This window comes from Mercenaria mercenaria, chromosome 2 (genome assembly GCF_021730395.1).
Source record: "Mercenaria mercenaria strain notata chromosome 2, MADL_Memer_1, whole genome shotgun sequence".
In the NCBI taxonomy this organism is placed as follows: domain Eukaryota; kingdom Metazoa; phylum Mollusca; class Bivalvia; order Venerida; family Veneridae; genus Mercenaria; species Mercenaria mercenaria.
Window position 1 is genome coordinate 57,667,185 of NC_069362.1, and position 17,863 is coordinate 57,685,047.

General features: G+C 35.5%; 1 protein-coding gene across 1 annotated transcript; it reads left to right on the forward strand.

Moving 5' to 3' along the window:
* Positions 1-1,740: 1,740 nt before the first annotated feature.
* Positions 1,741-14,160, forward strand: LOC123564019 (uncharacterized). The gene is made up of 3 exons (XM_053536684.1): positions 1,741-1,878; positions 6,103-7,630; positions 13,656-14,160. Exons 2-3 carry the CDS (start codon positions 6,128-6,130, stop codon positions 13,911-13,913), a joined length of 1,761 nt encoding a protein of 586 aa, XP_053392659.1. The 5' UTR covers positions 1,741-1,878; positions 6,103-6,127; the 3' UTR covers positions 13,914-14,160.
* The last annotated feature ends 3,703 nt before the right edge of the window (positions 14,161-17,863 follow it).

The window sequence follows — 17,863 nt, forward strand, 5'->3', positions numbered from 1 at the left end:
CAGTAATGAACATACTAAAATACTAATTTTAGATGACGTATTATTTTCGGCGCCGGTAATAAACGCTGCTATTTAAGGGTACTCTTAAGGGGTGAATTGAACTTTTTTGGACAATTTTTATTTTATTTCATATGAATTCACCATACGTTCCTCTATCAGATGCCAAAAAATGAATTTAAAAGTTCAAATATAAAACCCTTATTTGATGAAATTCCAGGATAATTTAATTGACACGTGTTTACAATAACACCCTTCTGAAAAGAACAGCTAGGCTATTGTAATGCTTAGCATTTGATTTCATGAATTATAATTCTAGAGGGAGCGTTATTTGGAGTTATATATTGCTTTGATGTAACCGAAATTATATGGGTGATTTTCACAAGGTAAATAACCGATTTTGCCTGGCTGTCTCGGTGGAGAGGTCTTATTAATTGTGAATAAGTATCAATATGTTCAAATTGTCGACTTATTAATACATGGAATGGAAAAATGAATTACAAGTAGTCTGATTCGTTGGCAGAAAAACAAGGGAAGTTCATGCTTTGATGAAGGTGGGGCCTATGGATTTATTTCATATACTACATTTTCTTCTTTTCTCAGAACAGAAATTCACAACTTGGTGAAATGTTTGATGTGATTCAATTCCTTTGTTTATAAAGGAAATTGCATAAAAAACGGCTGTCCCTTTGAAGCTTGTTCAAAAAGGTGTATCACAGTTTTTTTTTAATAAATAGACCCATTCTTGAATTATATCACTTTTAATGAAACAGATACTAGTACCCAAAAATGCTTGATGCCTGTAACTATGGCATGTCAGACGTTGCTTAATTATATAATCTATTTTATTATTATTGTATGTCTGTTATTGTTATTCAGTGTCGTGTCATTCATATTCTGAATTTTGCTATTGGTACTGTATTATGTCGTTATTTTTATTGTATGTTCGATATTCTTATGGTAAAAGTCATTATTGTCCTTTTATATTTCGTTATTGTTATTGTATCTTTAGTGTTATTCAATGTCGTGTCATTCATATTCTAAGTCTTACCATTGTTATTCTATGTGTCGTTATTCTTACTGTATGTTCGATATTCTTATGGTAAAAGTCATTATTTTTATTCTATATTTCGTTATCGCTATTGTATCCGTCATTCCGTCAGTCCGCAATTTCGTGCCAAGTCCGTAACTCTGTCATTCCTCAACGGATTTTGATATTACTTGGCACAAATGTTCCCCATAATTAGACGGCATATAGAATAAAAAATTAAATAAAATAGGCGTGACCTTATAGAGTTACGCCCCGATAATATCATACACCATTTGTAGCACATTCACCATGAATTAAAAGCCAACGGCTGTTACACTACCGGGTATTGTTAATTAGAAAAGTATTATATAAATTTTGTGTATTTCCTACAGTTAGGAAGTGACTAGAAGGCAAGCGGATACTGTCGGGATGCATTGAAATTTGACATTTGGATTTTATCGGTTCCTGTTTGCGTTTGTTTTAACGTATTTCACTCAAAATAAATAACTTTCAATTTCTAGTTTATTTTTCATTTTTAATGACATATTTAGATTATCTTTGAACTTGTTCTGTTATCTTTATTTCCTAAGAACTAAGAATTTAGACATTTCGTTTTGCCTGAACTCGGAATATTTTATACAACAGAACAGTGCGAAAGTAACTTCTACTGGAGAAGTTGTCTCCCATCCTTAGCTACACGCCATTTGTAACAATGTCACGAGGCATTTAAAACTGTAACATTTAAAAGTATTGTGAAGCGTTAGAACGAGATATATAAAACCATTGTTTATTCTAGGTCAACTCTTACCGATAAAGGCAAACATCATAATCTTCTCGGATGTTTACAACGGGTAACAGTATTTCTATTTTGTCAGTTTTACTCCAATTTAATAATTAGATCTACTCGCCAAAGGTTATAGGGTTTGATCCAGAGTAAAGTGCCGTGTGATAACGATAAATGTCCCGGTTGTGTTCTTTTTCTAACAGTTGGAATGAAGTTCCTGAAGTTGTGGCTTTTTGGAGCAGTGGTTATAATTGCATTTGCTTTTCTATTTTCCAAGGCATTACCCTTTTATCATACATGAAATTGCAAAATGTAACTTTAGTTGGACAGAAATGGTGTTTTTATGATATTAAAACTTCCAGTCTTCACACATAAGTACAATATGTAAGGCAAGTAGCTTATTTGTGATCCGTCTGTAGTCTACTAGGTACTGTTTGTCAAAGATGGTTTCACATGAGTACGTTTTAATTTTAACGTTATACGTCACCAAAACCTTGGTTATCTTTCTAAAAAAAAAACATCTTCACTTTTCGACATGAAAAATACGTCATAATGCTATGTTATTTATCAGTACTTTTACAAAAATTAGTCGTGACCTAAACAGCCCATTAAAATGTCTATTATCAATTTCCGTATTTGTAACATATTAACATTATCTTTGCATTTGTTCTGTATCTTTATCTGCTAAGTACTAGGCAAGTCGTCTTATTAGCTTTTTAGACATTTCGTTTTGCCTGAACTTGAAATATTTTATCGGATTCAACGTACAGCAGAACGGTGCGGAAGTAACTTTTGATAGAGAAGTTGCCTCCCATCCGTAGCTTCACGCCATTTGTAACAATGTCACGAGGCATTTAAAGCTGTAACATTTAAGAGTATTGAAAAGCGTTAGAACGAGATATATAAACCATTGTGTATTCTTGGGAAAGGGAAAGCTCCACTCTTATCGACAGGGGCAAATTACATCATAGTCTAATCTTCTATAACGGGTAACTGTATTTTGATTTTGTCAGTTTTACAGCAGTTAAATGAACTATCATACCAAAGGGGCTGTACTAGGGTTTGATCAAGAGTAAAGAATCGTTTGATTACGATAAATGTCTTGATTGTGTACATTTTGTAACAGTTTGAGTGAAGTTCCTGAAATTGCACAGAGTAGCTTTCTTGAGCACCGAAAATATTTTTGTTAGCTGTAGATTCTATTTCAGTTTCTTTTTTCCCAAGGTAGATCTGTTACGTTTTATCATGTCAAAAGTTGCAAAATTCAACTTAAATTGGGTAGAAACGTTCTTTTTTTATGATATTAAGCTGACATAGTCTTCACACGTAGCTACAAGATGTATGCATGGGAAATTGCGAACTTGTGATCCGTATTAACTAGAAACTGCCTGTCAAAGACATATACACACGAAGATTTTATCATTTTAACAAAAGGGTTTTTTTAGAACCATAGAAGCAAACTTATTTATAAAACATTTGCCTGAAGTCCTTGTAGCAGTGCCAGTTGTGCACGTAACCTCACAACGTCTGATTTCCTCTTTGATTCGAGATTTTAGACGCAATTTGTATTGTTTTAAATCGCAGTTACTTTCCACACTGTACATGGATATTTCAGCACACTTTACCCAATCTCTATAAAAATGAAACAAACCTTTAATAGAAATAGTTCTGTTGAGTTTAATTAGTACTTAAATGTGAAAACGTGAATGTTCTGTTGTGTTATCGATCCTACCGATTTTCGTCGCGAAGCGATGAAAATCGGGATCGATCCCTCTACGGTAACATGCGATATACCGAATGAGATATATACTATCGAATTTAAAAATGTGTACTTCCGGCACGTGCACAGAGCGTCTGACTTCGGATTTTTTTTGGAAGAATACGCTTTTTCCTCGTGCCTAATAAGCGTCTACCTTTGAATTGATAGGGAACTGATCCTGCGCGAAGCGACGAAAATCGGGATCGATCCCGCTACGGTAACATGCGAAATACCGAATTAGATACTTATTGTTTTCTTCGGTCCGGGTCGTCATAAGACAGTTCTTTTCAAATGTTATGGGATGAGCTGAAGTCGGATCGATTCCTGATTGAGGCAGTGCCTTATTTCATATTAAAAATGAAAAGTTATTTAATCGATTGCAGTACATTTGTGGTTCTAATTCTTTTGACAAAGAAGTTGTGTCCTGAACCACATGGGGTTGTAGCTGTATATTTAAAATATTAAATTAATAACTCTTTTCAGGTCACTATTCAGCAATAACGTTCAGTCTTAACTGGAATTTAATCTTGAAGTTCTAGTAAAATTTGCTATATCAAAATTTCAGTCTAAAACTTAGCCGAGACAGAAAAATGTTTGTGGACATGGAGCATGGTGAATCGATGGAACTCTGTTGAACTCCTCTAATTTAACAGTGAACTTACCGCCATATCATGGATACTGTATACTGTATAACTAATTGGCATCATCGTGTTCTATTCATAGCTAACTTGCAGCTGTGACGTTGCAGTAAGGGAAATTTGCGCTTAAAAGTTTTCAGAAAACAATAAAAATATCAGGAAAAAATAAATAATTGCGATAATATTTTCAGAAAATTGCACAACTTTCTTGAAAGTTTAGAATATTATCGTGATAGCTACAAGCATCTCTTGGCAGTTTCGAGCATTAACGCGAAATTTTGCGCTAAAATATTTTCACAAAATATTATTTATTGCGGATATTCCTTTTTTTTTTCAGAAAAAAACTCACATTTCCTGGAAAGTTTACATTATTATCGTGATAGTTACTAGCTATCTCGTGGCAGAAATATGCCACCATAGTATTCTGAAAACTTTTAAGCGCAAAATTCCGTTACTGCAACGTCACAGTTGCTAGATAGTTATAAATAGAACACGGTGATGTCAATCAGTTATTGACGCCAGACTTTTAAGTTCGCAGTCTACAGTATCTACTGCACGATGGTGGTAAGTTCAATGTTAAATTACAGGGGTTCACAAGTGTTCCATCGATTCAGTAGGGTGCTATTTATAGATATCAAAATGGCAGTTCTTGGCACTAAATGCAAAAAAAAAAAAAGAAAAAAAAATCGAGATATAGATCTATGGTCAAAAATGTTTCCAGGAATCTTTTCAGAAAAGTTCAAAATAGCTCTATCAAGATTTCTTTTCTAGCTAATAAATGGCAGTTGTGGGCACTTACGCAAAAAGTATCGAGATAATAGTGTAAATTACCACAATAATATTTGTAGAAAATTTTCGCCTACTGAGATAATCTTTTCAGAATATTTCGCTTTATCACTGCCTATCTTTTAATTATCGCGATATCTACCTAGCTACCGGTATCTTGTGCCAGAAATATGCCACCATAATTGAGATAATCTTTTCAGAAAACCCCGCTTTATCACGATAATTCTTTTAATTATTGCGATAGCTACTGTGACCTAGCTATCTCGTGGCAGAAATATGCCACCATATTAAAGATACTTAGCCTAGTAATTCAAATCGCTTGAATCCGGTATATACCGGAGTCTGTAATAATCTGTTTTTAGTCACAGGTTACATTCTACCAATTCAGTTCCTTCTTTATTTCATATATACAATGAAATATTCAGACCTCATTTTCAGTACTTTAGAGCATTTCATTGATACGAAAAACATATATGGTCATTTATTATGTCATGTCTTCTTATCTAAAATAGAAAAATATTGACATGTTATGTTACATATAAGAAAAATAATCTGTTCTGAGAAACATCACCCTCTAAAAATGCTCCCATGAAATTAGCCGTTTAGCAATTACGCGTATGTAGACATTTTCTCAAAGAATAAAACTTATATCTGGAAATTCACAATGAAAATGGTTTAGATCTTTTCTCAGTACAATAAGCAATAAAACTAAGCCAGAAATATAACTGTCACATCCTTATATGACTCTTTATACCAGATTTCACCAACAACATGGAACTACATTTTGGACTTCTTCACATGTAACACTGAGTAGTCAATACCTGTTTTTTGTTGCAATCAGTCTGCAGGCCTTAGATGGCTCATCTTGTTTTGTAAATTAGCTGAAAATGGTTTCAGCTCAGTAACAATGAAAGTCTTGGCCAACAGTATAAGTCAGACTTAGGATGTTTGCAGTATTCAGTAGATGATACTTGTTGCCTTTGGGATCAGAAGGTCACAGTTCAGTGTCACAGATACCTCCAGATATATCAATAAAATCTGTAAAGTTTAAAAGTTTATCTATTATTAAAATATCGATGTCGCTTTTATTGTTATGTTCTTGTTTTAGAATTGGTGAAAAGAAGACAAAAGATATGGATGAACAAAAGAGACGAATGGTTATAACATGCGGGCAGGAGGAGATTATTGTAGAATGCAACGACTTAGATTCAGATGATACTGAATTATCTGATCTCAGCTCTTGTCCGTCCGACTCGGATTACGAAGAAATTGAGGTTAATTTACCATCGGTCACTCCAACAGAGTGTAGAGATAACAAACTTCTAAATCCTTATGTCAGACTGGTTAGATGTGATCACTTAATTACAAAAACATTATCCACTGTGAATACCACCGTGGAGGATAGGGTTCAGATAAAACCAAACAAGTTTAGATCATCTCCACGGAGGAGACGCGCAAACTGCATCTATAATTCAGATGAGTTTGTATTGTTTGATTATAAATTCATAAATAAACCAAAGTCTCAAAGTTGGGTGAAGAAGAAAGTTTCTAAGTACGATAAGAAAGGAAGGCCTACTGTAAACATAGGTTGTTTTCCAAAACGGAAACGCCTGAAGAGGAGTCAGGTGGAATTTAATGGAGATCATTATAGCTCTAGCCTACCTAGATTTAGTTATAATGATATGTCAAACGGAATTTTAAATCATGGTCTTGCTTTGTCCGAAAATATCAAACTTGAATTTGTAAATGATGAAGCCTTTCAAAATAATACTTACAATTTCACTAAAAGTGCGCTTGGTTTGTCCACAATAGAGTCAAACGAGACCACAGCAAAACCATGGGTAAGTGCCGTTATAAAGTCGGAACCGATTGATGAATATTTTAAAGAAACAATCGAAAATGATTTTGATTTCTTAAGTTCGACTACCTCAATAAAAAACTGTTCATTTGATCAGGTGAAAAGTGAAGAAATTATTGATACGTTTATTCGTATTGTACCAAGGCATAACGAAACATTACCTGAAAATAATGTTGGTATTGCAATAAAGCCAGTGGTTAAAACAGAAATTATTGAAATGGATGTAGAAAATGATGTGAGCATAATAAAAACAGAGAGGAATATTGAGTCTAGTGATAGCGAGGTTGATGTTGAAAATGATTGGGATGGTCCTGTGTTCATAGTCGATCCGGAGATTATTGCTTTTGATCATCCATACTCAAGTCCATGCAGTGCAGTCCGCACAAGTACACGAAGTCCATGTAGTACAGTCCGCACAAGTACACGAAGTCCATGCAGTACAGTCCGCACAAGTACACGAAGTCCATGCAGTACAGTCCGCACAAGTACACGAAGTCCATGCAGTACAGTCCGCACAAGTACACGAAGTCCATGCAGTACAGTCCGCACAAGTACACGAAGTCTATGCAATGCAGTCCGCACAAGTACACAAAACAAGGAAAAACGTGCTTCGATATCTGCTTTTCAAGGAATAATAACGGAACGGGCTGTTAGTTCTTTACAGACTATATCGTCTTCCAGGGCCTCAACAGATAAACCTTCAACGCGAATGTTGATTAAAAATCTAGGTGAAAAAGCTGCTACAACTATTGCCTCCGATACTGTACTATCTACCGAGGTAAATATTTTCAGTTATATTTTCTTTCATTTTATTCAGCCAAATATAAATTATTTAATTTAATCTTTTACCATTTATAGTAAACGGTAAAATAAATAAAACAAACGACTGAATAAGAGTGGTGAAACAGGCATAGTTTTATTTCATTTTTCATTCATACTCAAACACACCCTGGTTCCAAACAAAAAAAAAATGATTGCCATTTTATAATATGGCTTATTAGAGTGTCTAAGGACTTATAACATCGATAAAGAAAACACTGGTTGCAACTAAAGAACACTAGTGTTGCAATATTAACTGTCTTTTGAACCAACATCTCACATCCACGAATACAGAAAACTTTCTGAATTTTTACATTGTCAATCGGCGGATAACGACAGAAAATCGTTACTATCTGAAATATATAAAAAAAAGTTAGACACTAGAAAACTAACACAGAGTGAATAGTGTTTTGTTATAACATACGTTAGAAACATGCAGGGTGGGAGGGATTGTAATCTTGTTGTCACTATGTCCGTTAGACCTCGAATAACGTAAAGCCCGTGCGCAGCGGCTTTTATATCAAGCTGCAAGCAATCGAGCCGTAAAATGTTCATATATATAGAAACATTTCCTAATAAGGAAACTATATCAAAAAGTAACATGTAACTGAAACGAAAATAAATAAATTTATCCTTGAATAACCCATTCATTTTTATTAGTCCACCAGGACCATTGTACTGTCCGTCATTCTGTCAGTCCGTCAGCACTTCCGTGTCTGGCCTTTAACTGCCATTCATCATGGGATTTTAATACTATTATTATTTAACAGAAATGCTCCCCAGAACGAGACGACATGAGGTGAATCTCGGGCCCCTAGTTTAAGGTCACACTGGGCATGGATATATAAGACAGTATGGAGAATATGCAGCAACTAGGTCCCTAGGTCTAAGATCAAGGTCACACTTAGAGACCAAAGGTCACATACAAGAATGACTTTGTCCTGAGCATTTCTTATTCATGTATGGAGCGATTTTGATGTAAGTACCATCATGAGACAGAATGTCATGCGCCAGAACCAGGTCCCTAGTTTTAGAATTACTAGCCTATGTTGTTACTATAAATAGCTTATATGTAACTTTTTTATTACTGACCGTAGAGAAAGTGAAGACCACTTTTCTGTAGTACAACATGCATGTTACATCCAAATTTGAGATGTATTTCGACCTATCTCTACCTGGTAAGGATTTTTGTGTGGACTTAGATTTTTAGCTCACCTGTCACAAAGTGACAAGGTGAGCTTTTGTGATCGCGCGGTGTCCGTCGTCCGTCGTCCGTCCGTGCGTCCGTAAACTTTTGCTTGTGACCACTCTAGAGGTCACATTTTTCATGGGATCTTTATGAAAGTTGGTCAGAATGTTCATCTTGATGATATCTAGGTCAAGTTCGAAACTGGGTCACGTGCCATTAAAAACTAGGTCAGTAGGTCTAAAAATAGAAAAACCTTGTGACCTCTCTAGAGGCCATATATTTCATAAGATCTTCATGAAAATTGGTCAGAATGTTCACCTTGATGATGTCTAGGTCAAGTTCGAAACTGGGTCACGTGGGTTCAAAAACTAGGTCAGTAGGTCTAAAAATAGAAAAACCTTGTGACCTCTCTAGAGGCCATATTTTTCATGAGATCTTCATGAATATTGGTCAGAATGTTCACCTTGATCATATCTAAGTCAGGTTCGAAACTGGGTCACGTGGGGTCAAAAACTAGGTCAGTAGGTCTAAAAATAGAAAAAACCTTGTGACCTCTCTAGAGGCCATATTTCTCAACGGATCTTCATGAAAATTGGTGAGAATGTTCAGCTTGATGATATCTAGGTCAGGTTCATAACTGGGTCATGTGCGGTCAAAAACTAGGTCAGTAGGTCGAAAAATAGAAAAATCTTGTGACCTCTCTAGAGGCCATATTTTTCACGAGATCTTCATGAAAATTGGTGAGAATGTTCACCTTGATGATATCTAGGTCAAGTTTAAAAGTGGGTCACGTGCCTTCAAAAACTAGGTCATTAGGTCAAATAATAGAAAAACCTTGTGACCTCTCTAGAGGCCATATTTTTCAATGGATCTTCATGAAAATTGGTCAGAATTTTTTATCTTGATGATATCTAGGTCACATGTGCTCAAAAACTAGGTCACTATGTCAAATAATAGAAATAACGACGTCATACTCAGTTAAACACTGGGTCATGTGGGGATAGGTGAGCGATTCAGGACCATCATGGTCCTCTTGTTTAATAAACTTTCCTCGGCCAAGGGTGGTTTTCGCTTTATAATTTTAGTTTGGACATACCAAACTTTGTGTACAACAAGCTTATTTGAAAAGTTAGGTTTGAATGATATTTGGGGTGACTATTACTAAAAATAGAAAAAATTACACCCACTCAATATCTTTAGTTTGGGTACACTTATTGTCATTATACTTGGTGTGTAGATAGCTTTCATCAAACACAACAGGTTGGGAATGTATTTGAGATCACTTGGATCAGGGTCAAGGTCGTTGTAGCTAAAAATAGAAAGATGGGGTCATATTTGAAATAAAAAAAAAAGATTTTTGTGCTTTGGAATGGAAGGGTGTCGGTTCGAAAGATAATAGGTAAGGGTAGATTTCTCGGAAACACAGAGCACCAAAAACACAGCCCCAGAGCCACGCACTGAGATCCATTTTTTTTCTTTTTCTTTTCTTTTTGTGACAAAAAGGCAATTTTAATGCCATTAGATAACTAAAAATGGTAAAAGTAGATAACAATGTTGTCATTATTATAATAAAAAATATATATGTGTAATAGAATATGACCGTTTTAAAGAACCTGTTGGCGTGATGCAATTGAAAACCTGTATTTTTTGTGTGGAATTTCCACGTTTCTTGTTTCTGCATGATTTTTGCTTCTGTCTTTGGAACTGCCAGGATGAAATTTTCAAAGTTTAGTTATTCTTATGCAGATTTTGACTGACTATCAATTAGGTATATAAATGTTCATTAGAAAGCACAGAAAAACACCAGAGTTAGGGACAATTAAAGCAGAAACAGTGAATGTGACACTTCCTCTTCGTTATCTTGATAACTATCCATAAGTAGAATAAACAGATCATTTTATTTTGTCCGTTTATTCGTCTGTTCGTCTATCTATATGTCCATTTTTCAGTCACAAATGATAGATCATATTGTAGAATGGGGGTAATTCTGGTACTGTAGTTCCGTATTTCACGTGCATCTAAATTGAATACAGCATTAGTGCATTATTTTTCTTTGGTACCGTTTAGTCATGAAGATTGGAGGTCAAAGGTCAACATGGCTTTTTCCTGGCCTGTCTATAATCTGCCATCCATTAAAGGATTTTAATATTTCTTGGCCCAAATGTACTTCATAATAAGACGATGTGTCATGCACAACTTTAAGACCCCTAGCTCATCGTTCAAGGTCACACTTTGCAGTCAAATATTAACATTGCATGAACAGGGTCTGTTTCGTGTCCGGTCCATAACTCTGTCATTCATTAAGGGATTTTAATATCACTGGCACAAATGTTCCCCATGATGAGATGATGTGTCGTGCGCAAATCCCGGCCCACTGGCTCAAAGGCCAAGGTCACAATGAGGGCTTTTTCCTGTCTGGTCCATGACTGTGCACATGAAGGGATTTAAATACTACTTGGCACACATGTTCCCCATGTTGAGACGACGTGTCGTGCGCAACACCCGGGCCCCTAGCTCAAAGTTCATTGTCACAATTGGAGGTCAAGGGCCAGTAGGGTTTTTTTCCTGTCCTGTCTAGAACTCTGTCATCCATCAAGGGATTACAATAGTACTTAGTATAATTATTCTCCATGATGAGACGACGTTCATGCGCAACACCCAGAACCCTACCTTAAAGGTAAAGGTCACACTTTGAGATCAAAGGTCAATATGATTTTTTTCCTGTCCGGTATATAACTTTGTAATGTAAAACAGGATTTAAATTTCAGTTGACACACATGTTCCCCTGGATGAGACAATGCCATGCGCAAAACCCGGGCCCTTAGCTGCAAAGTCAAAGTCACAATTGGAAGTCAAAACCAAAAGGCCTTTTTTCCTGTCCAGTCTATAACTCAACAATCCTTAAAGGGATTGTAATATTACTTTGCACAAATGTTCACCACCATGAGATGGAGTGTCATGCGCAAGAACCATGTCCCTAGGTCTAAGGTCAAGTTCACACTTAGAGGCCAAAGGTCACATGCATGAATTACTTTGTCCGAAGCATATCTTCATGCATGGAGGGATTTTGATGTAACTTGGCAAATTGTTCACCACCACTAGGGACCCTTGGGTTTGAAACAATGTCATATTGTTTTACTATAATTAGATTATATTGAAACCTTTTTTAGCTCACCTGAGCACAAAGTGCTCAAGGTGAGCTTTTGTGATCGCCCTGTGTCCGTCGTCCGTCGTCAACAATTTGACTGTTAACACTCTGGAGGTCACAATTTTAGCCCAATCTTAATGAAACTTGGTGAGACTGTTACCCTTAATAAAATCTTGGACAACTTTGATATTGGGTTATTTGGAGTCAAAAACTAAGTCTCCAGGTCAAATCAAAGGAAAAGCTTGTTAACACTCTAGGGGTCACATTGTGACAATTTTGGCCCAATCTTAATGAAACTTGGTCAGAATGTTACCCTCAATAAAATCTTGAACGAGTTTGATATTGGGTCATCTGGGATCAAAAACTAGGTCATCAGGTCAAATCAAAGGAAAAGCTTGTTAACACTGATGAGGCCACATTTATGACTTTATCTTCATGCAACTTGGTCAGAATGTTAACCTTGATTAAGTTGAAGATCTTTAGGTCAGATCTTTAATCTGGGTCAGGTGAGGTCAAAGACTAGGTCACCAGGTCAAATCAAAGGTAAAGCGTGTTAACAATCTAGAGACATAATTTTAAATTTGAAGCTCATGGGATTTAATCAGATTGTTTGTCTTGATGGCTTCTAGATCAGATCCGAATCTTGGTCATGTGGGGTCAAAAACTAGGTCACCCGGTCAAATCAAAGGTAAAGCTTGTTAACAGTCTAGAGGTCAAATTTATGACTGTATCTTAGTGAAACATGGTCAGAATGTTAATCTTGATTATTTTTAGGCCAAGTTTGAATCTGGGTCATGTGGGGGTGAAAAAGTAGGTCACCAGGTCAAATTAAATGTAAAGCTAGTTAACACTCTATAAGCCACATTTATGTCTGTATCTTAATGAAACTAGGTCAGAATGTTAATCTTGATGATTTGTAGGTCACATTTAAACCTGCCTCAGGTGGGGACAAAAACTAGGTCACCAGGTCAAATAAAAGGAAAAGCTTGTTATCATTCTAGAGGCCACATTCATGACTGTATCTTCATAAAACTTGGTCAGAATGTTAATCATGATGATCTTTAGGTCAACGTTAGATCTGGGTCAAGTGGGGTTTAAAACTAGGTCACCAGGTCAAATCGAAAGTAAAGCTTGTTAACAGTCTAGAAGCCACATTTGTGACTGTATCTTCATGAAACTTGGTCAGAATGTTAATCTTGATGATCTTTAGGCCAAGTTCAAATCTTGGTTATGAGAGGTCAAAACCTAGGTCACTATGTCAAATTAAAGGAAAACTAGTTAACACTCTAGAGGCCACATTTATGACCATATCTTACTGAAACTTGGTCGGAATGTTAATCTTGATGATTTTTAGTCCGGTAAGTCAGGTGAGCGATACAGGCCCTTCATGGCCCTCTAGATTATATTTTTGGAGTTAACGTTCGACATGTATGTCTTTCTAAATACAGGGTGGTACCCTAAATTAACGCATGCTCACGGTTATTGGTGTGTTATGTCGTGATTTTTCAACTTTTAGCAGTTAAAGTCTTTAATAGCAATGTCTTAGAATGTTGTGTAATCTTTTCTGATGTTATTTTCTTTTTACAATGAGATTATTTTCCCTCTTAGGATTACCTTAAGACAATTCTTATTGTTTTATTTCTTCAGGAGAGATTGCGCCATCATAATATTTTAGAGCGAGCGAGAAGAAAATATATGGCTGAGTCTTTCAGGCAGTTAAGGGACGTAATTCCAGAACTTGAATCAAATGAAAGAGCAGCGAAAAAAGACATCTTAAACAAAGCTGTCAGATATATTAGAAACCTGGAACATGGAGAAACTATACTTCGAAGCAAATTGGTTGTACTTAATGAGAGAAAGGTGAGACTCACAAAAATCCGGGATCGTACAGCAGCATATAATTGATATGAACATAGAGATACATTTATAAACTATGCTCAACAACACGTCTTGATGGCCATTGCTCCAGAAAATGCTCAGTGGAGCATATTAGTCGTCGTTGCGGCCGACTGTGTCATTGTACTACTAGAAAGAGATGCGCCTATATTACGGAATTTACGATGAAGATTTTTATTTATATTATACCAGACTAATACATATTTTCACTTAGTTCTAGTCATTTCATTTATACTGATGGCTGAGCGCAAACATCAGAATTAAGTTAAATAAAAAAAGTTTTACTGAGAAAACGAAGCATTTCTGTCCTGAATGTCATTGTTGTTTTTTTTTTCACTTTTCCCAATATGTATTTAGTGGAAACTTTAAAAATCCTCTTGTGTGAAACTGCAAGTCTGATTTTAAAATGGATCTTTTGTAACCTTCTACAAATATTGTTCAAATTTTTCTGATTCATCAACAAAACATGGCCACCAGAGGGCGTGGTTACTTTTCATCAACAATTTCTTTAAACAGTATCTCCTCCAAAACCACTGAATGGATTTTGATGAAACTTTACACATTCAAATGTTCTCTGGGTAACCCTCTTTCAAAATTCCCCAAATGGTTCCGGTTCATTGGTCATAAGGGTCTTTTTGGTTGAAAATAGGTTTTTAGCTATCAGTCTTTAAAAATCTTTTTCTCTAGAGCTTTGATATTTGGCATGCGATATTAGGATTTGACTCTCTACTATACATGTCCAAATTATTACCCTAACGTAAAAAATGGCCATGCCCCTGTGTCTGACATGTACTTACTATAGGCTTTTATATAAGAAACATAAAAAATCTTCTTCTCTGAATCAATAATAGCTAGAGCCTTGATATTTGGTGTGTGATATCAGATTTGTAATTTCTGTCTTAATTATTCAAATTATTGCCCTAGGTTCCAAAATATGTGTGACATGTATATAGTATATGCTAACATAGAAGAAACCTATCTCTGTACTTATACAGACACACTTGAAGCCTTTGATCCCTGAAATTATAGAGCTCATAATTAAAACCATTTAAGAATCATTGGTACACGAATCATTTAGGCAAGGTAGCCAGAGGAAAATTTATGTATGAGATATTTGGTCTCACTACCTATACGTTTTAACAAAGGACATTCTTCTTCGTTTGTCAGCTAGTCTGAGACATAGTCACCCTAGCGATAGGATCCATTTCATTGTTCAAGATACTAAAGACGTAGGCACTTCCCTGGGTCATACAACTCGTATCCTGATAATCCTCCTCCTTTTGCGGAAGTTAATGTGGCTTCCACCGAGAACCTGGGTAGATCTATATCGAAGTATTCGAGGTACTAGCACGTAATTTTATAAACATATTCAGACAGCCGGAGGAAATGTGCCTTTCTACGAAATGAATACAGTAAAATTATTTAATTTTAACAATCACATCAGTTTCATTGTTTTATGGTAATACGGGAAAACCGGAGGTTTTTCCGTCTATAGATAATGTGTACGTGTATAATTATATGTCAAAGTGAACCTATATACCGTTCAACTTGGGAATATGTTCTATACCTTCACCGGTTGTCCTGTCTATCCCATGATTTCCGGAACTGCTGCGCCGCGGAGAATAATTTTCAGGACGACATTCGACAAAATAAAGTTTCTTACGAACAATCATCAGCAGACAAATTATTCTTATTCTGTTGTATTCTAACGAGTTGAAAATTCGCGGTATTAGATGGAATCGGTCTTATTCGGTTCTCTTTGTAACGTTTTTTTTTTTTTTGATGATTCAAGCGTCCCGTTTTAATGTAGAAAAGCCAGTAATTACAAAAAATGCCAATGTAAAACAAATCCAGACACACTGGCGTATCAAAATTTATTTATATACACATAATTTTATGCCGTTACATGTCATAGTCCATTATAGTCCAGTGGTTAGCATCCCTGCTTTGAGTGCGCGAGGTCCGGAGTTTGAATCCCCACATATGCGGTTTTTTTTGGTGCTATAAGCCCAGTTTATTTGTCACAAATTTTGGAGCAGAAATCATTAATGTGTATTGTTTACCAATGTAAATTTTGAACAAAACTTGCGATTCAAATTCAAAGGCTTGGAAGAGCATGTGTTGCTTATCTCCCTTTCACAGCCCAAGACTTTTATGAGTTTGGTAAACTAAATTGGGTTTTGACCAACAGAGTTTGTGTTCTTGATAAAATTCTGGTCAAGAACTTCTTAGAATGAATTTGAAATAAGAATTTATCATGTCAATGGTTGTTTGTCATTCTCCCACACAAGAGGTTTACCATAGCTAATTAGTGGGGCAAAATTTGTCCTAAAAGATGTCATTTGACATGGATTTCCGGTATTTTTACCAGTGCTGGAAAATTCCATCTTACACCCCGGGGGTGTAAGATGACTCTCGTGCAGTAAATGACGTAAAACGAACTACATTTTTAGAAGATTTATGTAGTAATTTATATTTTATTTCATAATACAGAATAAAAAAGTTCCTCTTTGTTCCTGATAGTATATTTCTCGATTAAAAAAACATTACTTTATCAAACAAAAAAATCATGACATTACGCTGCAACTGATAAAACAAAACCGGAACTAGAGTTTCCCTCGAGGCCGGATATTCCCATCTGCACCTACAACCAGTGAAAGAATCTTATATTCTTTAATAGAATAAAAAAATGCCAAATTGAGTTTTAATTTTATTGTAGTCTAAGAATCATAACAAGCTATATTACATTCATCATTAATGCAAACAATTGACATTGTGTAAATAACTTAATAGAACATCAAACTTCATAAAAAGAATCTGTAATACCAGGTATTGCCATTAATGATAACACAACTTTTTTTATTTTTATGGGGCACTGTTGGTTTATCAAGAGAACTCTGCCTTTTAGGTAGCAACTAAATTCACACTGTTTTTTTTTATTAATTGTGATGTCCATTTTCTCTTTACAAAGATACATTTTAAAAGATTTTTTCTAAGTTTGCTATTAAGTATAAATACTGTCACGTCTGACTTGATGTTGCACCCACATAATCTAAATGCGCTGATACCATGAGGTTAAATGTGACGTTACACAGGATTAATGTGTATTTTTAAAACTATTTGTTACGTGTACATGAACTGAAAAGAAATTTTGCATTCCCGGATCAGAAAATTGTATTAGAGAAACGAATTGACAGCAAAGGCATGATCGTTGGGGCCCATAGCGCCGACTGTATATACTAGACTAGTGGGCTCTGGTGCATTTTGGGACTAGATTCTGTGCACCCAGCGATTTTTCCGTCGTCACTCTAGTCTTGACACATTTGAAGAAATGATTTGATCCTGTTCATTTATTCCAAACATTTAAAAAAAATTGCCTTTGTTCATAATTTTCATAACACCGTTAGGCTTACTGTCAAAACTGAAAATATCAAAAAGAAAAATGAATGCAGAAATAAGATTCTGTATGACTAGGTTTTCCCGTCAGATAGGCAGCGCCTAATTTCATATTATAATGTTACAGACAAGATACGTCAAGAACGATGCATATGAAGAATGGAGAGATAAAAATAATTTGGACAGATCGTGAAAAGTAATGACAAAATAGATAAAGAGACGCGTTTAAGCCAGATATTTCCATCTGCACCTTTAACCAGTTAAAAATTCTTATATTATTTCTACATTCCAGTTCTATTTTCTTGACCTTGAACATTGAGAGAGGGGCTCTTGACTGCACCTGACTCTCATTACTGCAGACTGTAAAATAAATAGCTCATTGATTGTTAAAATTATTGTGCGACAAATCGGATGGACGCACGCAGTAACGCACGAACGAAAGCACGTATACAGCAAAAAGAGATAAAAGTAAAGGTTATATTTCCCGGAAGCACAGAGCACCCCAAACACAATCAAAGAGCCATGCATCGCAAAACAACAAAAAGAAGCTATAACGGAAAATT